Source organism: Bos grunniens, chromosome 3, assembly GCF_055505025.1.
Source record: "Bos grunniens cultivar Pamir isolate PY7600 chromosome 3, Bosgru_T2T1.0, whole genome shotgun sequence".
In the NCBI taxonomy this organism is placed as follows: Eukaryota; Metazoa; Chordata; class Mammalia; order Artiodactyla; family Bovidae; genus Bos; species Bos grunniens.
The window spans coordinates 17,969,657-17,997,644 of record NC_141167.1 but is presented as its reverse complement, the minus strand read 5'-3'; the positions used below and the strand labels follow the sequence as shown (position 1 = coordinate 17,997,644).

Here is a 27,988-nt window from a genome sequence, read left to right as displayed (position 1 = left end):
AGGCCCCGCCCAATCCGAGGCGCGGCAGGCTCAGAAGCTAGGCCAGGAGGTAGGGGAAGGTGAGGGTCCACGCGTGGGGCCTTGTCCGCGCCGCTGCGGGGCCGGAGTCCTGAGGCCGGGGAGGAAAGGCGCTGAGTCCCGAGCGCCGCCCGCCGCCCGCCTCCCGCCGCCATTTTGTACCCGAAGAGGGCGGTGGCGGCGGGAGGGGAGCTCCCCTGGGGCCGGGCTTGGGCCCCGGGCGGGGCAGTGGCGGAGGGCGGGCCCGGCAAGCTGTTACCGTCTGGGAGGACAGAGGTGGGGTCCCGAGGTTGGCGGCCGCGTGATGCTCGGGCTCCCCGCCGCCACGCTTCGGCTGGCCGGTCCCTCTGGGCCGTGGTGTCCTGCAGTGCCACGCTGGATGCAGCCCGCGAGTGTAGGAAACCGTTCACTGTGCTCTTGGCGTTTCGTGCTCATACCGCAGCTGGTGGGAGGGGCCAGGGAATGGACCGTTGTCCTGTGCAGATGGGGAAAACTAAGGCTCGGAGTGGGGGTGAGATTCGCCTAGAGACACTCAGTGAGGTGGTGGCAGTAGGGGTCTTATTCCTCCAATGCAGCGCTCTTTCCTCTGGGCCCCTCTGCCTCAGGAAGGAGCTGAGGTAGGGCCTAAGTTTCTGGGAGTTCGTTCATTCGTTCGTTCTTTGTTTTTAGATCAGCCTTCCTCTGAACCATCCAGGTTAGAGCTTACTAAGAAGTATACGGAAATCAAGTCATGGATCCACCTGCACGTAAAGAAAAGCCCAAAGTTAAAGAGCCTGTCAGCAGAATCGAGAAGGCCAAGCAGAAATCAGCCCAGCAGGAGCTGAAGCAGAGACAGAGAGCAGAGGTGAGAGTGAGGAGGGCCCTTGTACCTGTAGTTTGCTGGAGGTGATGCTGGAATAGGGAGAGCGGAGAATGGTATAGGAGAGCTCCGCCTGCCTCCAGCCAAAAACAGGGTTCTCCTAGGTGTTCAGAGGAGAGCACTGAGGACCAGAAGGTGAGGTGGCAGACCAGAGTCACATGCCAAGTGTCAGGAACCCCACCCCAACCCCGACCAGTCCCAGGTGGTCTCCTGGTGACCCCGATGCGGAGCTTTTGTGGTGGGGTCCTGAGGGAAGGAAGAGAGAGGAGTAGGAGAAGGGCCCTGTGAGGGAGGGTCCTGTAAGGGAGTCCAAGAACGCGTGTCACACACCCTAGCACGGATGGCCTGGATTTGGCCTGGAGAGTAGCTGCTCCTAAATCAGAAGTGGAGGCCTGAGCTCTACACTCAGCACTGTGTTCCTCTGTTCAGTCTGCCCTTAAAAGTCCATTTGACTGTTTACATGAATGTTTTACTTTAGTATTTAATATCAGGAAAAAGCTCACTCTGGTCTTTCCCCACTATTTCTTTTGTTTCTTTTTTTTTGAAATTTCAAAATACAGAAAAACAGAATATTATAACAAACACCTGGGTACTCAGCACCCGAGATTGGCAGTGTTTAACATTTTGTCATATTTGCATGTAGTCTTTTTTAAGATAAATAAAAATTACCTGTAAATTTGGAATCCCCTCTCTCCATTTCCTGTCTTATGCCATTTTTCCCCTCTTTATGGACAACCATGATTTTTTTAATACTTTTACACTCAACTATATTAGTAGATATTCTTGAACAATATAAAAGTTTTTGTTTTAAAATCTTACGTTAAACTAACTGCATATATTTTATTTTGCATTACGTTTTTTAGGATTATTCATGTTAATATAAGAATCTAGTTTATTCCTCATCACTGTTTATAGTAGTCTACTTTGTGAGGCCACTTAGTATATTTACCCTGTCATCCAGTGATGAATGTTTAAATGATTTATAAGGGTTTTTTTTGCTGTTACAAACAGTGCTGTAGTGAAAACCCTTTAGATGTTTCCTTTGACTCCTGTACTGGAATTCCTATAGGGCGAATATAACTAGAAGTAGAATTACTTTTCTACTTTTCAAATTTATTCAGTTATTCAGTTCAGTTCAGCTCAGTTGCTCAGTCGTGTCCGACTCTTTGCGATCCCATGAATCGCAGCACGCCAGGCCTCCCTGTCCATCACCAACTCCCGGAGTTCACTCAGACTGACGTCCATTGAGTCGGTGATGCCATCCAGCCATCTCATCCTCTGTCGTCCCCTTCTCCTGCCCCCAATCCCTCCCAGCATCACAGTCTTTTCCAATGAGTCAACTCTCTGCATGAGGTGGCCAAAGTACTGGAGTTTCAGCTTTAGCATCATTCCTTCCAAAGAACACCCAGGGCTGATCTCCTTCAGAATGGACTGGTTGGATCTCCTTGCAGTCCAAGGGACTCTCAAGAGTCTTCTCCAACACCACAGTTCAAAAGCATCAATTCTTCGGCGCTCAGCTTTCTTCACAGTCCAACTCTCACATCCATACATGACCACAGGAAAAACCAAAGCCTTGACTAGACGGACCTTTGTTGGCAAAGTAATATCTCTGCTTTTGAATATGCTATCTAGGTTGGTCATAACTTTCCTTCCAAGGAGTAAGCGTCTTTTAATTTCATGGCTGCAGTCACCATCTGCAGTGATGTTGCCAAATTGTTTTCAAAGAGATTATACAAATTTGTACCCATATTAGCAGAATAAGAGGGTTCTCATCCCTCACTTCTTTTTCAGTGCTTAATAGTGTCAGACCTTAAATTTTTGTTAATCTGATCCAGTCACTAATGATATTGAACTGCGACTACATGCTAGGCACTGTTGTGGGCATGGAGGAGTCCCTGCCTTTGTGGAGCTTGCATTCAGTGAGGAAGGCTATCATAATGAGTAAACTTAATAGTGTGTTTGAAGTTAATCTATAAACTGAAATCTGCCTTTGGATTAAGTCAGACTATCTGAGAGCTGTGGACCTGGCTTCCAACAGATTGTTCCCATTTTACTTCACCTCTGCATCCCCCCTGGATGCAGGCCCCCAGATGATTTTACTGCATTGCACTTTGGTGAAAGTTGGAGAACTGCTATAAGAAACAGCGCTAGGAAACTGTGCTTTGTGCACACTGCAGTGGTAGATGTTATTGAGGACATTGTTCATGCACTCATTGACACCCTGTTGGTGAGCTTTCATGGGTTGCACTTACTTGTCTGACCTCAAATCCCAGCTCCTCCATAAGTTCCAGTTCTTCCCAGGTCAACTTGGGCAAGATACTTAACCTCTCTGAACCTCGGTTCTTCATTTCCTCCTTGGTAAAATGAGGATTGATGACATCAGTCACATGAATTTGTTGTAAGTAGAAATGGTGTATCTGAAGCATGTAGTGCCTGCCCCAGAGAAGGCACTCGAAAATGGCAATGCTGGTTACCACGAGTCTGTGCTTTTATTGTGCTCAGTCTAAGTTGAATTGTGCTGACTTGCTAAGCTGTCATATTGGACTTGCACTGTTGTAGCAGCTGGCACTTGTTGAGCCCCTCAGATGTGCCAGGCACGTGCCTGACCACATGTAATCTTCATACTGGTGTGTATTACGGTTGCTCCCACTTTGACCTTTGTAAATCCATCCTGGAATAAAGATGGGAGATATAACATACGTGACCTTGTGAGGTAGGAGGCATTATCATCATTTAAAGTGAGGTATGGTGACCAGAATCCCTAGGTGGTGATGGACTGAGGGGCAGGGCTGCCATCTAAACAGGTCTCTTTTTTTTTTTTTTTTTTTGGCCCCACCCCACACGTCCTGCGGAGCTTTCCTTCCCGAGTGTCCACACCTGTTAATTGACGCGAAGGATACGGACGTCTCTAAACAGGTCTCTTGACATTCTTCCCTGCTTCCAGCTTTGCCCCACAGCTGCTAGTTCATCTGTTTGGCCTGGAATGCAACCTCCTGAGATAAGAATGTGACAGGAGCCCATGTAGGGAGGCAGAAACACAGTTTCCATTCAGTTTTGCATAGATGCCACATTCCAGGAAGTGAGAGGGGAGAATGGACACAGAGGCCCATTTGGCAGTTGAAGCAACATTTAGAACTTTTGATGACCCTTTCTTTCTTGAAAGTCTTTCATTCCTTGGCTTGGACCCTTGACCCATTTTAAGTCTTCTTTCTCTGCTTAGTATAAATATACACTTAATACATAATAATATATATAATACATATAGATAATATATATATAATGTTTTTGTACTCTTGAAGAAGATGAATAAAACAAACACCCTACCACCCAACTACAGAAATAGAACATGACCGTACATTGGCAGGCCTCTCTGGCCATGTCTCCAACCTTCCCACGAGCAGTACCCGTACCCTCAGTCCTTAATTTTATGCTAATCACCCCCTTGCTGTTCTGTATTAATTTACTGTTTCTATGTGTACTCCTAAATAATACTGTATAACATAACAGCGTATCATCTAGTTTTGCGTGTTTCTAAACTTTATGTATGCTACCATATTCCATGACTGGCCCTGTTCATTGAGCATGTTTTTTTAACCATTCAAATTTATTTGTGTTTGTTAAACATACATAAATTGTGACCATTTTAACCATACATTGTGAGAATCATTGCAGTTGTTTAAAAGTGTTTTTATCACTGTGTGAAGTTCTATTTTCCTTGAAGGTTACAGAATCTTACCACAATTTTTAAAAATTGGGGGAAAAAAGATTGTAGGATTATTCAAGCTTTCTGTTTAGTCAGTTTTGATCATTTTACTCTTCCTCGGAATTTGTATCATTTAAGTTTTCAAACTTATTGACACAAAGTTTGTAAATTTTAATTTCTACTCTGGCTTCCCTGGGGGTGAAAAATGTTCCTGCAATGCAGGAGACCCAGCTTTGATCCCTGAGTCGGGAGGATCCCCTGGAGAAGGCAATAGCTACTCACTCCAGTATTCTTGTCTGAAGAGTTCCACGGTCAAAGGAACCTGGCAGGCTACAGTTCATGGGGTTGCAAAGAACTGGATATGACTGAGCAACTAACACACATGTATCAGTAATTATGACTTCTTTTTAATTCTGATAATATTCGTGCAGCCTCCCTTTTATGTCGCAAGTCTCAGAGGTTTGCAGTTTTCTTTAGAATTTTCAAAGAACCATCTTACAGTTTCAGTGATCCTCTCTGTTGTACATTTGGTTGCCTTTTCATTAATTTCTGCTCTTATTTTATATTTTTTATTTGTCTCACTTCTAAGGGTTTTTTCCCTTCTCTTCTTTTTGATTATTCAAATTTTATCCCCTACACACAAACATAACCCTTTTCCTCTATACAAATTTGGAAGTTTTATGTTGTTTCTGGTTCTTTGATGGACTGATGAATTACTGCAGGGTGAAGCAATAAGGTAGATAGCCTGCCTTTCACCTTGGAATGGCTCTTGCAGTTTTCTTCTCCCTGCACTGCCTGCCCTGGGTCACGTTCCTACTCCCTCCTACCTGGACTGTTGTAACAGATGTCTCCTAAGTGCCTGTGATCTCCCCTCCCTGACTGCATCCTTCACATGGTCTTCAGTTTTCTTTCTCAAAGCACAGATATAATCAGGTTTCTTCCCTGCACACTTATCTCTCCAGAGTTGGTCAGATGAAGTCCAGATTACTTGGTATGGCATTTAAGAGCCTAACATACCTTTCTTTCTTTCTCTAGCTCCCCAACCTTTCGTATTTAGCATCCTTGAAGTTTCTAGAACTAATGCTGTGCTTCTACATTTAATCATAAAATCCATTGTTCTGTCACTTGGGTTCTTTCCCCAGTCTCTACCTGTTTAAATCCTGTGTGTGTTAGTCTCTTAGTCGTGTCTTGACTCTTTGCAACCCCATGGGCTGTAGCCCGCCAGGCTCCTTTGTTCGTGGGGATTCTCCAGGCAATAATACTGGAGTGGGTTGCCTTTTCCTTCTCCAAGGGATCTTCCTGACCCAGGGATCGAACCCAGGTCTCCTGCATGGCAGGCAGATTCTTTACCATCTGAGCTATAGGGAAATCCCACCAACTCTTTTTTTTTTTTGGCTTTGCGGGCTCTTCGTTGAGGTATGCAGGCTTTTCTCTAGTGCTGTGTGACTTCTCTTGTTGCGGAGCATGGGCTCTGGAGTGAACAGGCTCAGTAGTTGCAGTGTATGGGCTTAGTTGCCCCGCATGTGGGATCTTAACTTCCCAACCAGGGATTGAACTGCATCCTCTGCATTGGAAGGTGGATTCTTAACCACTGGACCACCAGGGAAATCCCCTACCAGTCCTTTCAAGGCCAGGTCAAGCCTCACTGCTTCTTTCCTGATTCCCCGGTGGAGCTAATGTTTGCCTCTCCAGTTGCTTTATCACTGCCCCTGCATTACTGATGCAGTTCTGGCATTTTCAGATGACACAGCCTGTGGTGTCTGAAGACAGGTTGAGCAGCTGCCTCCATTGTTAACATATCTTTTTTTCCCATTCAGATCTATGCCCTCAACAGAGTCATGACAGAACTGGAGCAGCAGCAGTTTGATGAATTCTGTAAACAGATGCAGCCTCCCGGAGAGTGAACCACCCCTGCGTTCACACTAGATGGGACCCTGGAAGCTTTGTTTATGAGCGTGTTACCAGTTTTAAGCTGAGATGGCCCATTTGGAGCCTTATACAGCTAGACAAGAAGAGATTTGTGTTATTCCTGAAACTGGATAAATCAGAACTTCCTGTATGTAACTTGCTTCACTAGTTCCTCCAATCTGAATTGGCCCATTACTTGCTGAAGAGACTTCTTCTATTCTTCTAAGACAATACATTCTTTTGTTTTTTAACTTTTTCTATTGTTTGAAAAAAAAATCAGTGTTTCTTCTGAAACTGTAAACCTTCTCCAAAAATACAAATAAAATACTAATAAAATGTTTGTTTGCTCATACTTTAGGGGTGCCTAGTCATAAGAAAGTGTAGTCAAAATGAATGTAATAGGTAGGAAAAGTTGACATGAGCAGAGGGGAGCCTTTTTCCTTCAGGAAGGGAACAGAGGTGAGAGGACAGAAAGAACATGACTGTTTCCAGATTCATTCTTCCTGAGGCTAGGGCTCTGCAGACCCTGTAGATCCTAAGTCTTTAGCTATACAGGTGTAAATATATGACTTTTACTCCCAGATGAGCCACTACTCAGAGCCTTGAAGCTAAGATTCCTGTCACCCTATGAATGTGGAGAGCTAGCAGGAGGCTTGTACCAACAAGGGGAGGAGGGGAGCGAAGTGCTTTTGGTTTTTCATTTTGTATTTTATTGGGCATAGAAGCAGAATATGCATGGAAATGAGGCTGATTACTCAGAGCGTACAACAGCCAACACTGCCTCCTCTGTTACTCTCTGCGCTAGAAATACCTGTATTTTCCCTAGTGGTCCTGGGAACATCTCCAGCAATTCCTGCCTCCTCTTTGTCTCCCCACTGCTCTGAAGTCACTGAGAATTCTGTTCCCATTCCTATGCTTATTTTGGCAATAAACCGTGATGTTAAGGAACTTGCTGTCCCTATGGAGAATGTGTTCTGAGAGCCTAAGTCTTAGTTAAGGATAACCTTTACACAGATTATCCCCATAAGTAGTCATTAGGTTCTATAGTGTCCTATTGAATTTGGACTGAATGCAAATTTTTCAGTTTTATGTTTTGTTGGAATGGGGGTTTGGAGTAAGCTGTCATCATAAACATAAGGAAATGATGTAGTATACTAGAAAGAACACTGTTTTGGGGTCAAGTATAGTTCTTACTACTTTGGATAAGTTATTAACCTCTCTAAGCCTCACTCTTCTCCCATCTGTGTAATATTTTCTTCCTCTCAAGATCATTCATCAAGAAATAAGTAAGATAATGTATGTAATAACTACTCAGTAAATATTACTTCCCAGCTACCTTACTTCATGGGATATGTTTCAAATTTCAAATAACCAATTAATATATGAGTGTTGGTTGGAAAGATTCTGATCCTTAGTTGGGAACTACTTGTATTAACATGTCACAGCCCTGGATATAGTTTATCCTAGAGAAGTGTTCTAGTATTGCAAACTGTAGGTGGTTGTCAAATCAGTTTAATAAATTATGACTAGGTTATCTTTTTAATTAAATAATAGGGGCCTACCTGGTGGTTCAGTGGTTAAGAATCCACCTTGCAATGCAGGGGATGCCGGTAGATCCCACATGCTGCAACTAAACATCGGCATGCCAAAACTAAGACCCAGTGCAGCCAAATAAATTTTTTTTTTTAAGTTTTTAAAGAAAGAACAGAACAGATTTTAAAATATCAATGTGGTGAGGATATTGTTTCATGAAGCTTTTGTTTCAGCTTTCAGTTTTTTACCATTTAGTATAATGTTAGCTGTGTGTTTGCATATGTGGACTTGAATATGTAGAGGTACATTCCTTCTATACCCACTTTATTGAGAGTTTATCATAAATAGGTGTTGAATCTTATCAAACACTTTTTCTGCATCGAGTGAGATGATTATGTGATTTTTATACATAATTTTTTTTAATGTGGTGTAGGACATTGGTTTGTGCATCCTAGAATCCCTTAATCTTAACAATCCACTTAATCCTTTTAATATATTGTGTATTTGGTTTGCCAATATTTTCTTGAGGATTTTTGTGTCTATATTCAGTAGTGACACGTGTCTGTAATTTCCCTTTTTTGTGTGTTTTCTCCGTTTGCTTTTGGTGTAGGGTGACGTGGGCCTTATAAAATAGGAAGTATTCCTTCCTCTTCAGTTATTTGTAGTAGTTTGAGAAGGATATTAAGTCTTCTTGGAATGTGTGGTAGAATTCACCTGTAACCCCGCCAGGGCCTGGACTTTTGTTTGGGGGAAGTTTTTGATTACTGTTTCAGTCTCTACTAGTGATCGATCTATTAGGATTTTCTATTTCTTCATGATTCACTCTTGGAAGACCTTCCGTCTAGGTTGTCCAATTTGTTGATTTATAGCTGATCTAATCTTTTGTATTTCTGTCATATCCATTGTTATTTCTCCTTTTTCATTGTTGAGTTTATTGGTACCTCCTCTTTTTTTTCCTTAGTGAGTCTAACAGTTTGTCAGCTCTCAACTGATCTATAACTATCCTCATATCGCTAACCTAAAGTTTTGTTTGAGGTGATGTAGTATGATTATTCGGAGAAGGCAATGGCACCCCACTCCAGTACTCTTGCCTGGAAATTCCCATGGACAGAGGAGCCTGGTAGGCTGCAGTCCATGGGGTCGCTATGAGTCGGACACGACTGAGCGACTTCACTTTCACTTTTCACTTTCATGCATTGGAGAAGGAAATGGCAACCCACTCCAGTATTCTTGCCTGGAGAATCCCAGGGACAGAGGAGCCTAGTGGGCTGCCATCTATGGGGTCGCACAGAGTCGGACACGACTGAAGCGACTTGGTAGCAGCAGCAGCAGCAGTATGATTATTATTGTTATAAACAAAGTACAAAGTGTATTTTCCCTTTCAAAGTATTCCTCTGGAAGTCTACATATTTATTTCAGCTCTGCTGCTATGGCTCAGAATGGATATGGAAATCCTCTTTCAGAATTGCATCTTCTTCCTTGGAACATAGTTCAAGTTCTAGAAATAGCCAGAAGTCATTTGAGGCCAAAATCAATAGCTAATTTGGTTTTGGTTTAAAAAGAGGATATCATTGGCTAATATTAAATATTATTAGGTTTTTGAACTAAATTTGGTTGGCTCGAGCAAAATAAGTATTTTTTGAGCACCTATTATATCTAGGCACTGTGCTAAGTGCTGACCTCTAAGAGCATATGTGAAGACAGTTATCATCTTAGAATTCCTAAAATATTTTGGTGAAGGATAGCAACAGTGAAATGAGGGTTCAGTATTAAAGGGCATCACACTGAAATGTCTGAGCCCATGTATATTTGTAAGATTCCTACTATATTATTCTAACCTTGTACAGAACTCACTAGAATGCACAACCAAATCAATTCATCTACAAAGTATATGTTTCTGAGTGTGGGGCACCGCTGTGGCAGGCAGCAGAAACATGAATATGTAAACTGAAGGAACTTAAAAATCTAAGAAACATATCTATTCATCTATCCACGAAAAAAAATGTAAGTGCTGTAACAGATATGAACAGAAAGCCATGGAGAAAAGAGGGTGCTGTCTTTTCCTTTAGAGCCAAATCGGAGCAATGTGGACCTCACTGGACTTTTTTCATATAACTTTAGAGTTAGTGCATACTTGCAATGTATATTGTTCTGCAAACTTCAATAAGTTAGACCTGAGGTAAAGGTGGTCTGGTGCGCTGGCCGAGGAAGGGGCAGAATGAGCCAATAATCCTCTAGCACACCACCCGGAGGCGGGAGTCCAGAGGCAGTGCTGCGAGCGTGACTTTTAGTGGGCCTGAGTTCTCTGTGACATGCCACTTTAGGGTTCCGTACACTTCTCTTTATTTCTATTCAATTTGGATTTTAGAATGTGAAGTGTGCTTTGAATATCTTGAGTTTAGTATTTTTTAGAGCTTAGGGAAAAAAAAAAAAACACACATAATGAGATCCTGGAGGCCAGATGATGCCCTCAAGATGCCAATGTGTCTAATCTAAACAAAGCAAAAGGCATAAGTTTTAATTGTGAAAATAGAAAATATTAAGTTGCAAAATCCTACACATAAATGGGGCAACAGGATTGCCCTGCTATCAGCTCTGCTCTACAGAGCCAGAGTCTATAAATGTAAGAAACCCATTAGTAAGCCCCACCTTAGCACTGGAGTCATTACATTCAGGCAGGACAAGGTGGAGGCTACACCAATTCTGAAGGGTTTCATTCATTTCCAGGGGACAAACCTTAGTGCACCAGGTCACATAGCTGGTAACAGAACTAGAACTCAAACCCAGCCCAAGTTTAGCTTGGAGAAAAATCTGTTCTGTATGACACAAACAACTATTGTCACCAAGGGATTCAGAATCCTGAATAAAGAGGAAGAAGTACAGGCCACTGGCCCTACTGTGGGTTGCTCTGGTTCAAGGCCACATGTATCTAGCACTGCACAACACAGACACAAGGACAGATTTATGAGGGTAAGGCAAGCTTTGGCCCACCATGCTGGCAGAAACCCCACAGAGGCCAGTGGGAGTGGGTAGGGCTGTTTAATATCTTCAGTACCATGGCCTAAGACATGCTGCCTTGCCCCACAGAGCATCTGGAAAGAAGATGTAGGAGAGTGACCACGTCAGGCAGTAAAAAGCAGCTATCGAGAATGGACACAAAAACAGCATGATGACACCTGGAAGAAGGAAAAAGGCAAACACTCAATTTTTATGAAGCTGTCTTATGTGTATTTTCCACCCTCTAAGTTCAATCCCCATCTTTCCAGCCTCCAATTTTTACTCACACTAAAACCATTGGCACATGAGCCTTACCTTTATGAAGTTCGTGTAACTAGATAATTACAATCTAATGCAATCTCTATTTCTTTGCATTGGTCACTTAAGGCTTTCTTATCTCTCCTTGCTATTCTCTGGAATTCTGAAAGTGAAAGTGTTAATTGCTCAAAAATTCTGAAAGTGTTAATTGCTCAATTGTGTTTGACTTGTTACAACCCCATGGACTGTAGCCCACCAGGCTCCTCTGTCCATGGAATTCTCCAGGCAAGAATAGTGGAGTGGGTAGCTATTCCCTTCTCCAGGGGATCTTCCCGACCCAGGGATCAAACCCAGGTCCCCTGCATTGCAGGCAGATTGTCTACTATCTGAGCCACCGAGGAAGCTCTGACTATTGAATATTCATTGGAAGGACTGATGCTGAAGCTGAAGTTCCCATACTTTGGCCACCTTATGTGAAGAGCAACTCATTGGAATAGACTGTGATGCTGGGAAAGATTGAGGGCAGGAGGAGAAGGGGGCGACAGTGGATAAGATGGTTGGACAGAATCACCAACTCAATGGGTGAGTTTGAGCAAACTCCAGGAGATAGCGAAGGACAGGGAAACCTGGCGTGCTGCAGTCCATGGGGTCACGGAGTCAGACATGACTGAGCAACTGAACAACAACAATGCCATCTCAGATTCTGTGTTGTCAAACTCAGATCAGAAATCAGTCTTAGCCAAGAATACATTTGAGTTGCCTGGATCTCTTGTTAGAAAAAGAAAAGGAAAAAAAAGTATATTCATATTGTTTCAAGTTTAACATGTGATAGGGGTCAATACAGTATTATACACATGTGGAAAAGAGTTAACATAGCAGGCCTAAGACTGCTATCCTTAGAAAATCCTGCTTGCAAGGTGGGCCAAGAGCCTAGAATCTTGAATAATAAAGCTTCCTACACTGATAAAAACTGATGAGAGCAACTGGTTATACAAGCGAGGTAGTTAATGCAGAACATTGATTTCCTTCTGTGTAAGTCTGGAATTTTGGTACATGCTAGGCAGAGGGGAGGGGCTTCCCTAGGGGCTCAGTGGTAAAGAATCTGCCTGCCAATGCAGGAGACTCAAGTTCAATCCCTGGGTTGGCAAGATCCCCTGGAGAAGGAATGGCAACCCACTCCAGTATTCTTGCTTAGGAAATCCCATGGACATAGGAGCCTGGAGAGCTACAGTTTATGGGGTCACAAGAGGTGCACACAACTGAGCAACTAAACCACTGCCAGGCAGAGGGGACCTATGTGTCCAGCCCTGTAAATGCCTTCAGCACTGAGTCTCTAAAGAGCCTCCTAGAAGACAGACCTTCACAAGCAGTGTCATAATTCAGTGCTGGAGAATTGTGTCCTGTGTGACTCCACAGGGAGAGGATGCCTGGAAGCTTGCACCTGGTTCCCTCCAGACTTGGTTCCTTTCAAGTTTCCCTTGACTGATTTTGCTTTATCCTTTTGCTATAACAAATCTGAGCTATATGTGTGACTCTCTGCAGAACCCTGTGAGTCCTCCTAGAGAAGCACTGACCCAGGGGTGGTCTTAAGGGAGCTCCCCCGCTCCACTCCCGCAACACAATTTCAATCTCAGATTTACCACCAAAGGGCACCAACATTTGTGGAGATCTACTTTGCACTAGAGGCTTCACAGGTGGCTCAATGATAAAGAATCTGTCTACCAAAGCAGGAAACATACGTTCGATCCCTGGGTCAGGAAGATCCCCTGAAGGAGGAAATGGCAACCCACTCCAGTATTCTTGCCTTGGAAATCCCATGGACAGAGGAGCCCAGTGGGCTACAGTCCATAGCGTCACAAAGAATTGTACATAATAGAGCACAAGCACACACACTTTGCACTAGACAGTCTGCTAGGTAGGTTACAAAAAGTACTTTATGCGCATTTCAGAATTACCCTGTGATTTAGGATTAAGTCTCTTTTTCAGATAAGGAAACAAAGGGTATATAATTTGGACAAGGTCCTGATTCAATCCCTCGTCTGCCTGGATGTTAAAAACTAGACACAAACTGCTTCAGAAAGCTCAGATGGAGGGAGGGAGTGTATAGTCTATGGCATTTCCACAGGAGGAACCAGCATATATTCCTCAAGAGAAATCAGAACATGGGACCTGAAAAAAACCACGTCTAAGGATAAGAAGCAGTTACAGAAAGGTATTAGAATATTGGAATACTACATCCAGAGAACAGTCATTGATTGTTGAGTTAATGAGATAATATTTTAAACCAAAGTTGTCCTGGAAAAAGGTCTCAGTAGCCATAGAGCAGCTCCTCAGATGTACAGAGCTCTTGCGGGGAGAAGGGAACTTGGTCTAAAAAGATGACTGGCTGTGCTCCAATATCCACAGCAGGCATTTTGAAATCTATCCAGAAGGGCTTCAGTATCAACCGGTGTCAGGTTTTGAGGTTCAGTCTCCCCCTTTACCCACACAGCACAGATAATCCATGGAAGGCTGTCAATGTGCCATCAATTTTGAGAAGAGGGGATCAATGGTGTCTATAAAGAACACTGCAGGAAACACTGCTGCAATGAGATAAGAGAAGGGTGAGTGGAGGGAAGAAGGGGGCTAAGAAATTTCCATTTATAGGACACACTGTGCCGGAGGATTTATATACATTACCTCATTTAATCTCAAGAATCTTGCAAGGTAGGGATTATCAGCTTCGTCTTATAGATGAAAGCAGGCTCAAATTCAGGCAACTAATATGTGCTGAAGTTAGAACTTGAACTCAGGTCTGTTTAGCTCCAAACCAGGTATCTTCTCCCCTCATTGTGCCTCTGCCAACTGGGACACAGGAGGAGCCAGCACTTAGAACTTGGACAGAGCTGTGGGTGCTAATGCTACAGAAGAAAGGGTGTGAACTTAAAGGGGAGAGTCAGGATGGAACCCAGAACCCTTCAAATCAAGTGAAAGTGAAAGTGTTAGTCACCCAGTCATGTCTGACTCTGCGTCCCCATGGACTGCAGCCTGCCAGGTTTTCCTATCCATGGGATTCTCCAGGCAAGAATACTGGAATGGTTCCCATGACCTCCTCCAGACTCAAGGATTGAACCTGGGTCTCCTGTATTGCAGGCAAATTCTTTATCATCTGAGCCACCGCTTCAAACCAAGTGGACCCACATATAAACTAAGCATAGATGTCATCCTGTTCACATGAGTGCATTTTAAAAGAAGAAAAATCGATGTTCCTTGAAGAAGACCATAAATCAGGGAAATCTTAGGGAGACATATTCCAGGGCCCCAGTGTGACCAGGGCCTCAGGGCCTGGCACCCTTTACTCAATTGCTATAGCCCAGAACCGCTTCCTCGATATCAGCTGTACAATATTTCCAACACTCATGTCGCATCTCTTCATCTTTACCCCCACTATCACCTTTCATGTGACAAAAAGCTGGTTTTCCTACTTCCATTCTGAGTCTCCTACAATCTATTCTCCACATTACAGTCAAAGCAAACGTGTAAAACTGCTGCTCAGAAACCCCTTCAGAGACTTCTCCTTTGCCTCCAGGATCCAATCCCCAATCCCACACAGCTTGCTCGCTTCACTGGCCTCTGTCTGTCGCCAGCCCTCTCTCAGAAGTCCAGCACGCTGCTGCTCAAAGGCACCTGGTGGCTCCTTGCCTCGGAGCACTCACAAAGCTTTACTTCATTTTCTGAACCACCCCCTTGCCTCAGAGCACTCACAAAGCTCTACTTCATTTTCCGAACCACCCCTCCCACTGCTTGGCAAATCATCTTGTAGTTTTCATGTGTTTTTAATTTTTTCCAGTTTTATTGAGATATCACTGACATATAACTTGGTATTAGTCCAAGGTATATCAACAACTTTGATATTTTTGTATATTGCAACATGATAACCATAATACATTTAATTAGTATCCATCACCTCACAAAGTTACAATTTTTTTTTCTTGTGATGAGAACTTTTAAGATCTACTATCTTAGCAACTTTCAAATAGACAGTACAGTATTGTAGACACCATGATGTACATTATTACATGCACAGAACTTACTTATCTTGTAACTGGAGTTTTTACCTTTTGACCAATTTCACCCAGGTTTCGTTCCCTCTAGGCATTCCCATCTAAATTAGGTCATCCTCTGATGCCCTCTGAGAACATGCTACAGTGTCACAACACATCAAAACTATATATTTTTAGTTATTTCTGCCATGATTCATTTGGTGTCTGACTCCCCCATTGGAAGGAAGTATTTGTCTGGTTTACCAATTTGATTCTTAGTATCTGATTTATGGTAGGTGTTCCTAAATTCCTATTGAACTTAAGAACATCCAACAAATATTTACTTGAGTATCTACTACGTGACTGGCACAATCCTAAGTACTAGGGATTATGGCACAAATAAAAAAAGGCCTCTGGGTGGAGGGGGGCAGGTTTGGTGTATATAGACAACAAACACGTAAATACACTTCAGGGGATGATATTACAAGTTCAGTGGAGAAAAACAGAGCAGGGCAAGAGAGAGAGAGGGAATGCGGGGTGAGAAACAGGGTGGCAATGAGCAGCAATGATAACAAATGATCACTAGTGACATTAAGAGCAATATATTTCACTTACCTCCCAGATAGACTATTTTTTTCCAGCTCTCAGACTCCAGGATTTCGTCATGTGGGTAGTAGCTCTGGTCCATCATGAACAGAATCATGAGTGAGGCCATGCAAGACAGAATGAACGTGTTGCCTTTGGTCAGGAGGGAGGTGGAAGCCAAAACACAGGAAGCATAGGGGCAGGGTAGACCCTTGTATGTGAAAGGAATGCCTGCAGGGAAAGAAAAGATGGGGTTAGCTGCTTCCCACTGCTCCAAAGCGTCCACAGGAGGAAGCCCTTCTCTCTTTGGGTCTTCCCTACCCCATATTCCAAATTCCTTCACTCTTAGGGCAGCGGCCAGCTGTAAAGAACTTAGTTATTCAGAGTTGACGTGTGGGTTTTGCGCTGGATCCGCAAGGTAAAGCAGGCAGCTAGGACCAGGCCTGTGCTCTGGCCCCTAGGAAGCCTCTGTAGAAGAGGCCTTTGAGATCTTTCTGTCTGCCTCTGCAATCCCTTGCATTGTTACCTTAGGCAAGGCAATTACCCTCCCTGGAGTTCAGTTTTCCCATCTGTTTTGGGAAACTGGAGTATGACCTCTAGTTTTAGGGTATGTGAAGCCATGTGCTCCATCCAAAGGTCACACAACAAGAAAAAAGCACAGCTGGTTCAAGAACCAAGGGTTCCCGCCCCCTAGACCAGGGCTCAGGCAAGGCAGCCTGAAACCTCCAGTGAGCCTGCAGCAGGAGAGAAGGAAGGAAGAGGGTGCCCATAGAGGGAAGGAGAGGAGTCAATTACTGCTCCTGGGTTTCTGACATCCAACAGCTTCTCCCCTCCAGTTTCCTACCCTCAGCCATAAGTCTGGTTTCCACTCACCTGTCGAATAAAAACAGAGGCGGAATGAAACAGCTAACACATACATGATGGCTAGTAACCCATTCAGAGGTCCATCCACGCCTAGAAGCAGGGCTGAGGCCAGGCCAAAAGTGGTGAAGACCGCGAAGTCATTCAGTTCGGTTCCTGCTCCAGAAGGCCAAAGTTAGAAGAACTTCTGCTCTCATGTCTGTATCTTAGTCCCCTCTGCTGGGGGAGCTGGAGTGGTGACAGCATCCTGCTGTCAGGTCCCTGAGGGGCCGGAAGGCAACGCTGCTTCCTGCGGTGGTCTGCTGATCAGAGAATGGGGTCTCCTTCTGGCTCTGCCTCCAACTGACCATGTGGCCTTAGGCAAGTCTTTCTCTGTCTAGGTCTTAGTTTTCCTGCTCTTCAACATGCAAGGGTTGGACCACAATTGGAAACAAATTAATGACATGGAACCCTTTTTTTTTTCAAGCAAAATCTTACTTGGGAATATTTTATTATATTTTAAGTGAGTTTCTCTGCTTGAGGTATTTTTCATTTCTCCACACCTCCATTACCACAACCATGGCTCCCACTCCCAGATCCGCCCTGAGAGGGAGACAGGGCAGATAAACCAAGTGAAGGCCAGGAGAAGGACAGCCAGAGACCCACAAGTGAACCAGCAGAGTAGCTAGATATAGGCTGCGGGGCTCACAGACTCCTGTTCTAGGGCTGCTTCTGTTACACTCAGAGGGACTCAACAGGGGTGGTGACTGCCGGAAGCCCGCTGGATATCACAGGACAGGGGAGCTGACCGGGGTCAGGGATGATGAATCTGAGGCCTGGACTCACCGGATCCGGAGCAGATGTTCAGGTGTCTGGTCACTGACCCGATAGCCATGTCTAATAGAAAGCTGACCAAAACCATCCAGGAGGCACAGGAGCATTTCCTAAAGTGCAGGCCCGTAGGCCAAACAGGTCAGCTCTCTCGCAGTATCAAAGAGACTCCACCCCTACCCAGCCCCAGCTAAACCAATGTGCTTCCTACGCTAGCCAGCACACATATACACACTCCTACATGCTCCCTAACTCACATCCTTTCTGATCTGTGCTGCCTTACACACCACACACACACAGACTTACATCCCTTTCATACTCGTATTCTCAACCCACGTTCTTAAAGGGCTGCCCTCTATAGGTAATCATTAAGAAATAGGGTCCCTTCCAATTCTAAATTCCAGGCGTATTCGATGGCAAGGGAGATCCTAGGTCCTAGCCCAGCCTACACAACCATCTCACTGTGGCCTCTGTTCCTCCATCTGTAAAATGAAAGGTTTGTTTCAAATGATTTCTTTAACAGATACAAGCCTATTTAGATTATCTATTTCTCCAATGTGAGTTTTGTATCTTTGAAGGAGTTGATCTGTTTCATCTTAGGCTATCAAGTCTGTGGACACAGAGTTGTTCACAATATTCCTTTATTATACTTTTAATGTCCATGTAATGATTGCTCATTTTTCATTTCTGATATTCATAATTTGTATCTTCTCTTTTTCTTGGATAGCCTGGCTAGAGGTTTATCAATTATATTGATCTTTTCAAAGAACTAGATTTTGGTTTCATTGATTTTCTTTATTTGTTTTCAATTTCTTTGATTGACTTCTTGTTTTCAATTTCATTGATTTCTATTCTAATTTTTATTATTTCTTTCCTTCTGCTTACTATGGATTTAATTTGCTCTTTTTTTTTTCTAGTTTCCTAAGATGGAAGCCTACGTAATTGATTTTAGATCCTCCTTCTTCTCAGTTTTTTCAAAGACTTTATTTTTTAGGGAAATTTTAGGTTTACAACAAAATTGAGAGTAATGCAGAGATCCATTACCCTTGTTCTCACATATGCATAGCCTCTCCCATTATCAATATCATTCAACAGAATGATACATTCTGGCCTTGGTATATACCAAAAGTGACCCTACACTGACACATTGCAATCATTCAAAGTCCATAATTTACCTTAGGGTTCATTCTTGATGTTACATTCTATGGTTTTGGGCAAAAGTATAATGGCATATATCCATCATTATAACATCATGCAGAATATTTTCACTGTCCTAAAAGTCCTTTGTGCTCTACCTATTTATGTTCTCCCCAACTCTCCTGACAACTATGATCTTTTTACTGTCTCCATATTTTTGGAGACATATTTCCTTCATATTTCCTTTTCCAGAATGTCATGTAGTAGAGGTCATATAATATGTAACCTTTTTAGATTGGCCTCTTTCATTTGATTATATGCATTTAATGTTCCTCCATGTCTTCTTAGGGCTTAATAGCTCATTTGTTAACACGGAGAGTGATAGTCCATTGTCTGGATGTACCACAATTTATTCATTCATTTATCTACTGAAGGATACCTTTGTTATTTTCAAGTTTTGGCAATTATGAGTAAAATAGCATGATCATCTAAGTACAGGTTTTGAACATAGTTGTCAATTCATTTGCTTGATTGTACGGTAGAAGTTGGGCTTCCCTCGTGGCTCAGAGGATAAAGAATCCGCCTGGAATGCAGGAGACCTGGATTCAATCCCTGGGTCAGGAAATCTGAAAAAGGGAATGGCTACCCACTCCAGTATTCTTGCCTGGAGAATTCCGTGGACAGAGGAGCCTGGCGGGCTACAGTCCATGGGGTTGCAACAAGTTAGACATGACTGAGCAGCTAACACTGACACACTGACTCATGCTAGGAGTATGCTTAGTTTTGTAAGAAGCCACCAAACTGTCTTCCAGAGGGGCTGTACCATTTTGCGTTCCCATCAGCAATGAGTAAGTGCTCCTGTTGCTCCACATCTTCAGAAGCATTTGTTATTGTCAGTGTTCTGGATTCTAGTCATTTTAATATATGTGTAGTGATATCTCATTGTTATTTAATTTGCATTTCCATGATGACATTTGATGAGTATCTTTTCATGTGCTTAAATGCCATCTGTATATCTTCTTTGGTGAGGTGTCTGTTAAATTCTTGGGCCCTTTTCAAATTGAATTATTTTTTTATTGTTGAATTTTAAGCTTTGTATATTTTAGACTATAGTTCTTTATCAGATGTATCCTCTGTAAATATTTTCTCCCAGTCTGTGGCTTGTTTTCTAGTTCTCTTGACATAGACTTTGGAAGAGCAGATTTCTTTTCTAATATATGCGTACAATGTATAAATTTCCCTCTAAGTACTGCATTCACTGCATCTCACACATTTTGATAAGTTGTATTTTCACTTTCAATTAGTTCAAAATATTTTTAAATTTCTCTTGAGACTTTTTTTGTCTATGTATTATTTAGAAATGAGTTGTTTAACCTCCATGTACTTTGGAATTTTCTAGTTATCTTTCTCTTACTTATGGTTTAACTCCATATGGTCTAAGAGCATACTTCGTATGATTTATATTCTTTCAAATTTGTTAAAGTATGTCTTACAGACCAGAATGTGGTCTATCTGAGTGAGCTTGAGAATAACATATATTCTGCTATTGTTGAATCAAATATTATATAAAATATCAATTAGATCCAGTGGGTCAAGGGTACTAGTCAGCTCTATCCTTCTGATTTTCTGCCTGCTAAATACCCAGTTATGGTAACAGATCCATAAAATTCTGCTGGCAGTTCTATCAGTTTTCATCTCATGTGTTTTTGACACTCCAAATGATTGCCAAGGTATCTTTCACACCCTACCTCCGGGGATTCCTTCTCTTTGGCTGTGCTGGATGTCCGCTGCAGCGCAGGCTTTCTCTAGTGGCACACAGTGACACGCAGGCTCAGTAGCTGTGGGGAGCTGACTTCTCTAGTCGCGGCACATCAGCCTAGTTGCCCCACGGCATGGGGGATCTTAGTTCCCAGACCAGGGATCAAACCCACATCCCTTGCATTGGAAGGTGGATTCTTAACCACTGGACCACCAGGGAAATCCCACCTTCAGGGATTCTGTGTTTCTCTCCAGCACATGCTCCCAGACCCCCTATGAAAGCAGCTATAACAATCTCAGGCCAACTTGCCCTAGGAGGCCACACCCAAGTTGACGCACTGACTGCAATGCTTGGGTGGCCCAGCAAAAGCAAACAGAGAGCCTGACCCTAGACCTCAGCTGTCCCTAAACAACCTTAGAATTTCCTTTGTTTAGACCCATATTTATGTGTCTAGGGGGGCTTCCCTGGTGGCTGAGCAGGTAAAGAATCCCCCTGTAATGTGGGAGACCTGGGTTCGATTCCAGGGTTGGGAAGATCCCCTAAAGAAGGAAAAAGCTACCCACTCCAGTATTCAGGCCTGGAGAATTCCATGGAGTAAACAGTCCATAGGGTCACAAAGACTCAGATACGACTGAGCAACTTTCACTTCACTATGTGTTTAAAGGGAATTGGGCCCACCATCATGGCCTTAAATACTACATTCCCAGAAGATTAGGTTCAACTAAGAAGATAGAGATTTTCTGCTGCAGGTATGTCCCAATCTATGAGACCCCCAAACCTAGATTTAGAGAATTTTCAAACTGGAAGGGAACTTAAACATCCTTAGGTAAAACCATCTTATTTTATGGATGAGAAACAGATCCAGAGAAGTTACTTGCTAATGGTTATAAAGAATCAAATAGATTAAGAGGACGTTGCTTATATTATAAAGGACTTGTGTGTGTATGTGTGTGTGCACTCAGTCGCTCAGTTGTGTCTGACTCTCTGCAACCCCCATTGACTATAGCCCACCAGGCTCCTCTGTCCATGGGATTTTCCAGGCAAGAATACTGGAGTGGGTTGCCATTTCCTTCTCCAGGAAGGAATTTTCCTGACCCAAGGATCGAACCCACATTTCCTGCATCTCCTGCATTGGCAGGTGGATTCTTTACCACTGAGCCACCTGGGAAGCCGATAAAGAACTTATATTTTTTAAAATATTTATTTATTTGACTGTGCTGGGTCTTAGTTGTGGCATGTGGGATATTTATGTGGGATCTTCAGTTGCAGCATGCAGGATCTAGTTCCCTGCTCAGGGATCGAACCCAGACCCCCTGCACTGGGAACTCGGAGTCTTAGCCACTAGACCACCAGGGAAGTCTCCATGAAGAGATTATCTTTAAAGCTCTGATTTCACAAAGGCATTGAAATACAATTCAATTCATAGAAATATAATTTGCTGACAATTTTTGAGGGGACCCATACTCATGTCTCAGACTTTCCAGAACAGGGTTAACTTTAACTATTCTGCCAGGTCATATGCTGTAATTTAAGAATCAAAAAAATATTAATGGTACCTGCCTACCCAAGGATTGTGCAAAGGCTACAGGAATGGAGTCTCTTGATTTTCTTATAGAAACCATTCTAGATTGCCATATCTGGAAAGATCTATAGAGATCATAGTTCCTTGTTTTACAGATGGAGAGGGACTTCCCTGGCAGTGCAGTGGTTAAGACTATGTGCTCCCAATGCAAGGAACATGGGCTTCATCCTTGGTTGGAGAACTAAAACCCTACATGCTGCAAAAAAAAAAAAAAGATGGGAGAAACTGAGGTTCAAGATATGACCTAGCCAAGGTCACATATTAGGCTGGTGGTTAGAACTGAGGCTAGGATCTTTGCCCCTTGACTCCTAACCCACTGCACTTTCTCCTGCCCCGAGTCAATCTGTATGTCTCAGTGCTTTGTTCTCTAGACAAATCCCTCCCTCCCTCATGCCATTGGTTCCAGCTCTTGGCAAAGAGCTTGCTGGGCTCCCAAACATACTTGCAGAAGCTGCAGAAGATGGAGAAGAGCCCCAGGGACATGTTGGCCAGGGACAAGGCATTGACAACATCCTTCCAGGTAAATTCATTCATCTGGGGATGGCTCTGCTCTTTGGTCAGGAAGAAACTGCTGCACTCACCTGGGGCCCAGGAGAGAGGGTAATGGGGTTGCCAAGGTCAGAGAGTCCCAAAAGAAGCTCCCCAGGGACCAGATACCTCCTGCTCCCCTAGACCTCACCCCAGAACTGCACCCTCCCAACATCATTTCACTGGCTGGAATGAAGGAGACTACAGGTTAATGGAGGAGACCCAGGAGGTGAGACAAAGGTGCTGAAGATGAATGCCTGTGAACGTTCAATAGCAAAATGAATGAACCGTAGCTATGAATCATGACCACAGCCTCCACCCTTCTCTGACACCTCTTGCCCTACAGCACAGACCTCTCTCCAGCCCATACAGTAACCCTCCTGGCACCCCCATGGCCCAGGGTCCAAGGGGTATGGGCCATTCCCCAATCTGAGAGATGAGCCCCTTGTCATAAAGACCTTTAACATAAATGAGCCTCCTTTATTTTTACATTACAAAGTAAGTAAGTGTTAAGTGTTAGTTACTCAGTTGTGCCCGACTTTTTGTGACCCCATAGACCGCAGCCCATTTTCCAGGCAAGGATACTGGAGTGGGTTGCCATTTCCTTCTCCAGGGGATCTTCCCAACTCAGGGATCGAACCCGGGTCTCCTGCACTGCAGGAAGATTCTTTATCGACTGAGCTACAGGGGAAGGCAAAGCTACTTTTAATACTCTAGAGTGAGCCCACAGGAATCAAAACACTGGCAAGAGGTAACCCCTCACCCCTAGGAGTGGCCCAGGAGGCGAGAGGCTGCCTGATGGGAGGGAAGCACAAAGGGCCTGCTGCAGATCCAGGCTCCTTTGCCCCTCCAGCCACACTCTCTCCCTTAGAAGGAGAGGGTGTGGCTGAGGTGCCCCAGGGTCCTAGTTCAGACAGCCCCCAGCAGCAGGCCGGGTACCAACAGCGGAAGAGATGAGAAACACGAAATGAAGACAGACAGCGCTGGATAGTTCACAGGACACTTACCACATTCTCTCTCCCGATCCTGACAACCTGGGGAGATGCTACTATAATTTTCCCCATTTCACGGTTGAGGAAACTGAGGTCCTGAGAAATGGACATACTTGCTCACAGTCACATATTAGGTGAGTAGAATCAATTCCACCTGTTTGATTCTAAATCTGGTGCTTCTTACTAGGGGCGTGATCTCAGCAGGAGGAGGTCTTTGGGGCAGGGAGTGATGAGGGAGCTCCTCCCAGTGGGGCAGCTACAGCCTTTCCACGCAGAAGCAGCCCCTGCCCGTCCTCCTCTCTCCCCCAGCCTCCTTTGGCAGCAGGGGTCAGCTGGCCCTGGCCATTTTCACAGTCCTGCTGTGTCTGTGTTCACTCTGAGACCAAATACGTGCACTCCTTACACATAAACTGCATTGTGAACCTTGCTTTTAGAGAAAGAGCCCCAGTGCTCTCTGAAACAGGGAGGCCCCGCCGGTTGTAAACACACTGCCCACATACAGAATCCTGCACTTGAGTAAAATATACAAGTTCCAAGGTGTTTCCACGTCTGTTTTCTCATTTATTCCCCACTCATTTTCGAGGTGAGGAAGCTGAGACTCTGCTTCCATATAGCCCCTCTGTACAGCCCCAGGCATTTCTGGTCTTGGCAAGAGCTAAGACAAGTCATGGTCCTTTCCCATAAATACTGCTGCCAAGATGCATAGGGTGAGAGGGGGCCAGACTTGGAGTTTAGAGCTAAAAGTTTATCAGGCAGCACAGCAGAACTAACTGCTCCCATAGGCCAGCTTTATTCACCAAGGGGTATCAGTAGCTATAATAATCCCAAAGCCACTGGGACTCCTGAGACCTTGTCATGCCAGATTCCCTTAAAACGTAAGACAGGAAGCAATGCTAGCCAGACAAATCTGGGATGGGAAGGGGAGCAAAGGACTAGAGTTATGTTCCCTCCCTGTCAACCCTTCCCTCCTGGTCTGTCCTGAGTCTCAGGGCTCAGCTGGCAAGACCAAACACCTCTATTCCAGTCTAGCCTACTGTTGCCTGGAAGATTAGCATCCTAGCATCTCTGCCTCTCTGCAGAGATACCTGGGGTATGTCCAACAGTTATGAGACATACCTCATCTATACTGCTTCACCGTTTAATTAATGTTCAATTAATTGTCTACCAGATTATCTTGTTCATTCACAAAGCATGTTCATTTCTGCCGTTTCCAATGGCCCTGTGAGGTCTGCCAGGTAAAGCAAAGACTCAGAGAGGAGAAGAACCTCATTCAAGGTCACACTAGAACTGGCAGAACAAGACTTCCAACTTCACCTTAAGGGTTCTTTCCTGTGTACTCTGCTGTCTACCAACCAACAGGACTGATCATTTTTGTATTTGTTGTAAGCTCAGATCAAGCCAGGTGCTGAGGAAAGTCCTTGGTACCTGCCTGGACCATACAACTTACAGTCTATTCAGGAAAAGAAGACTCATGCATGCATGTGGAGACTTACAGACTGTTCATGGTGATAACTCATCTTACAGGTGGAGAAACTGAGGTTTCAGGACAGTTAAACAATTTGTCCCAGTAAATGGCGGAGCCGGGATTGGAATTGGGCCTCCTTTTTCCCAATTAAAAGCCATCTGCAGCATAATGTATAGGCTCCAGGTATGAAAGGATATGGACCTGAGAGTAAGGGCTGGTGAAATTTAGAGAAAAAAAAGAACAGTCCATTCATTCAGCAAACATTTTGTCTTGGGACAAAAAAGATTAAAACCTGGTCTTGTCTCTCAAAAACCTGGTCTGGCAGAGGCTTCAACCCTGCACAGAAAGGAAGAGGTCACAAGGCTGCTGAGGGAGCATAGAGGAGGGGTCCTGCCTGTCAGGGGGCTCAGAGGAGGGATCAGAGCCGAGGCCTTGCCCAGCAGTGGCCGGCAGGACTAGCTTGTGTCGCTCCCCAGCTGCTTGGAGGTCATCAGTGGCTCCCAGCACCCTCAGGATGGAGCTCAGCTCCTTCATCTGATATGCAAGTCCTTTCTGCATCACCCCTCGAGCCCTTCTCTGCCCCCTTCTGGTCTCGGGTTGGGTGGTGGTCCTCTTTGGGAAGCCTGGCGCGCCCTCAAGTCTTGAGGTGCTCCTCCTCTGCACTGCCACATCTCCTTGCTCACCGTGTGACAGTTGGCACTCTGTATTGGCACCGCCTATGTAGTCTTCCTTCTCTAGTACAGGGAAAGGAACTTGAGTGCCGACCGAGACCCCCGGTGCCCAGCATGAGGCCTGACAATAGAAGTTGTTCGGTGATTGTTAAATTAATAGAGCACTCTGGTGCTTGCCTGGGATCCTCTCCCTGCACTCAGTCCCTCAAAGCCTGTCCAGTCTGTCCCATGAGAAGCCTTCTCAAACGAACAATCCAGCCTCTTCAACACACCCAAGCATCTACCTGATGCTTATGATCTTCCATTATTCACTTTAAAATGTGTTTGCTGATTTGCCCTGCGCCCGGCCTGCATGTTCTGGGCACACAGAGCACCCTCAGGAGGCTGGGAATCTGGTCGGGGAGGCAGATGTGTGCAGGGACAGTGATGGCGGTGTGACGAATATTATTGGACAAAGGTTTGTCCGGTTGCTGAGTGTGTTCGGGAAGACTAAGTCTGTGAGGGGGGCAGGGGAAGGCTCCACCAACAGGATATTTACGACTCTATAAGCATAAACAAAAGGGGTGGGTGGTAGCGGGGAGGGCGGGGCGGTGGCGAGGGCAGCTTCTTGGCAAAGGAAATTGCAAGAAGGAAAGCACAATGAGGCTGGATCCCAAGGAGAGGGGCGCCTGGAGGCAGAGCCGGCAGGGAGGACACCATTGTGATAGCTGGTGTGATCTTGCATTGCCGCTGTGACTAGGCAGTAATGTTTATTTAGTAAGAGGGTGTAGGAGGGTGTCTTGCTCAGATGTGGGTTGCGAGTGGAGGGTGGTCTCAAGGGGAGAGGCTGAAGAAAAGGAAATCAGCCATGAAACTGGTGAGGAGAACGAGGTGAGCGAGCCGGAACGGCAGACGCTGCGGCTGCTCCTGAAAGGAGTAGGGAGGGTTGCGTATGACTCGGGGCTTTCTAGGGAAAAGCAAGGACAGCGGGGTGGGTTCCGTGCGCAGGAACCCGGCAGCATTGGTGCGAGAACGCTCCGGGTGACACTTCCCGCGGGCAGGCAGTGAGCCACGGGCACAGCCACTTGTGTGAGAAACGACCTGCCTCCCCGCGGCCACCCCACTCCACCCGCTACCCTAGAGGCCAACAGCCCAACAGAGAACCGGCCTCCTCCTGACGGTGGTCCGTCCAAGCTGAAGACATCAGCGTGCTCCTCCTCGTCCCTCCCTCTCCGCTATTCCTCGCGCCCTGCGGGATGGCAGCAACGGCGAAGATGCCCAGGTGAAAACACAGAAGAGACCAAGCCGGGGCTGGGCGCCAACACGTCAGGACAGCTCTTTCCCCACTCCTGCCACCCCTGCTCCCCGCCCCCACCGCTGACAGCACGTGGAGGAGGCACGTGCTGCTGCGGATGCTTACCTGGGGACCAGACATTCTTACGTGGGGTGGGGGCCCACACTCCTCCCCCCGCTTCCTGTGCGGTGGAGGGGCCAGCCAAGGCAAGCGGGAGCTGCCGACCTAAGCCTCTCACCCCTGGCTCTTAGCTCACAATCCCCAAGAGGCAGGGGAGGGGCAACAGGGCTTTAGTTGGCATGAAGAGGGGCCTCATTTTGCAGGGGAGCCCGAGGTCTTGAAGCGGCAGCACGGGTAGGCGGGTGGTGGAATGGAGGGATCTGGGAGGAGTGGACTAGTGTAACACGACGAATGTGCAAAGGCTCAGCAGGTGAAGAGACGAGCGTGTGCACGGTGCATGGGAGGTAGGCGGGGAGCTGGGGGTAGGTAAAGCTGTAAAGAGACGCTGGGGGTCCAGCCTGTGAAGGGCCCCTGGAATATAAGGCCCCTCCTCGTGGGCAGGGCTTCGGCTCTGCTTGGATCACTGCTGTATCTTTGAGCCTGTATGAATGCTAGGCATACAGTACCCTCCCGCCCCCAGCCTCAGTATTTGTTGGATCAATGACAAGCCGAGTAATCTACACTCAGTCCTGAAAAATTGTACATTTTAAGTAGGGAAATGACAAGGTCAAGTTGATTTAGAAAGATTATCCTGGCAGCCATTGTGGAGGAAGGCTCTCTTAAACACCTTATGAGCTGGGGCTGTGGTGCTGGAGCAAAGACATCTTGTTAGACAGCAGCAGACAGGACCAAGAAGTAGCCTGACCAGGAGCCCCTGCGAGAGGGAATGCCAAGACAGCAGAAGAGTGAGAAGGAGGAGGAAAGAGCCCCTCTGAGGTATCCAGGTTCCGTAACTGGACGAGTATGTGCCACAGACACCTGTTAGTGTTCCAGAGGATCCCAAGCACTACTTCTAATACTGCCCCAC

At 45.2% G+C, this 27,988-nt stretch overlaps 3 protein-coding genes and 1 long non-coding RNA gene across 17 annotated transcripts in view; 2 read left to right on the top strand and 2 right to left on the bottom strand.

Moving 5' to 3' along the window:
• The window catches only part of ERMAP (erythroblast membrane associated protein (Scianna blood group)), a 34,701-nt gene extending 34,278 nt beyond the window's left edge, over positions 1 to 423 (bottom strand). Inside the window, exon 1 of the mRNA XM_086382833.1 lies at positions 278 to 423. The gene's annotated coding sequence lies outside the window, so the exon portion shown is untranslated. The remainder of the gene's footprint in view (positions 1 to 277) is intronic.
• SVBP (small vasohibin binding protein) lies at positions 5 to 6,824 on the top strand. 7 transcript variants are annotated; one of them, XM_086382928.1, is made up of 3 exons: positions 5 to 49; positions 713 to 862; positions 6,398 to 6,824. In XM_086382928.1, exons 2-3 carry the CDS (start codon positions 749 to 751, stop codon positions 6,482 to 6,484), a joined length of 201 nt encoding a protein of 66 aa, XP_086239054.1. In that variant the 5' UTR covers positions 5 to 49; positions 713 to 748; the 3' UTR covers positions 6,485 to 6,824. The 7 variants fall into 7 exon arrangements, with proteins under 7 accessions (XP_086239054.1, XP_086239050.1, XP_086239056.1 ...); XM_086382924.1 differs by having other exon boundaries at positions 688 to 862; XM_086382930.1 differs by having other exon boundaries at positions 5 to 59.
• TMEM269 (transmembrane protein 269) lies at positions 1,970 to 27,169 on the bottom strand. Of its 8 annotated transcripts, none has more exons than XR_015157153.1 (7): positions 27,088 to 27,169; positions 22,475 to 22,613; positions 17,570 to 17,667; positions 16,757 to 16,900; positions 15,914 to 16,114; positions 13,956 to 14,120; positions 11,045 to 13,858 (listed from the first exon to the last, which is right to left on the bottom strand). XR_015157153.1 is itself a non-coding variant. In XM_086382848.1 (6 exons), the coding sequence occupies exons 2-6, from the start codon at positions 22,564 to 22,566 to the stop codon at positions 3,412 to 3,414; spliced, it is 672 nt and encodes a 223-aa protein (XP_086238974.1). In that variant the 5' UTR covers positions 22,567 to 22,613; positions 27,088 to 27,169; the 3' UTR covers positions 1,970 to 3,411. The 8 variants fall into 8 exon arrangements, 4 of the variants coding, with proteins under 4 accessions (XP_086238974.1, XP_086239001.1, XP_086238983.1 ...); XR_015157149.1 differs by having other exon boundaries at positions 11,045 to 11,197; XM_086382848.1 differs by lacking the exons at positions 11,045 to 13,858; positions 13,956 to 14,120 and adding an exon at positions 1,970 to 3,548.
• Positions 3,542 to 4,529, top strand: LOC147375124 (uncharacterized). Its single transcript, XR_015157278.1, has 2 exons — positions 3,542 to 3,681; positions 3,794 to 4,529. It is a non-coding gene; the product is annotated as an uncharacterized LOC147375124 (long non-coding RNA).
• Positions 27,170 to 27,988: the final 819 nt, after the last annotated feature.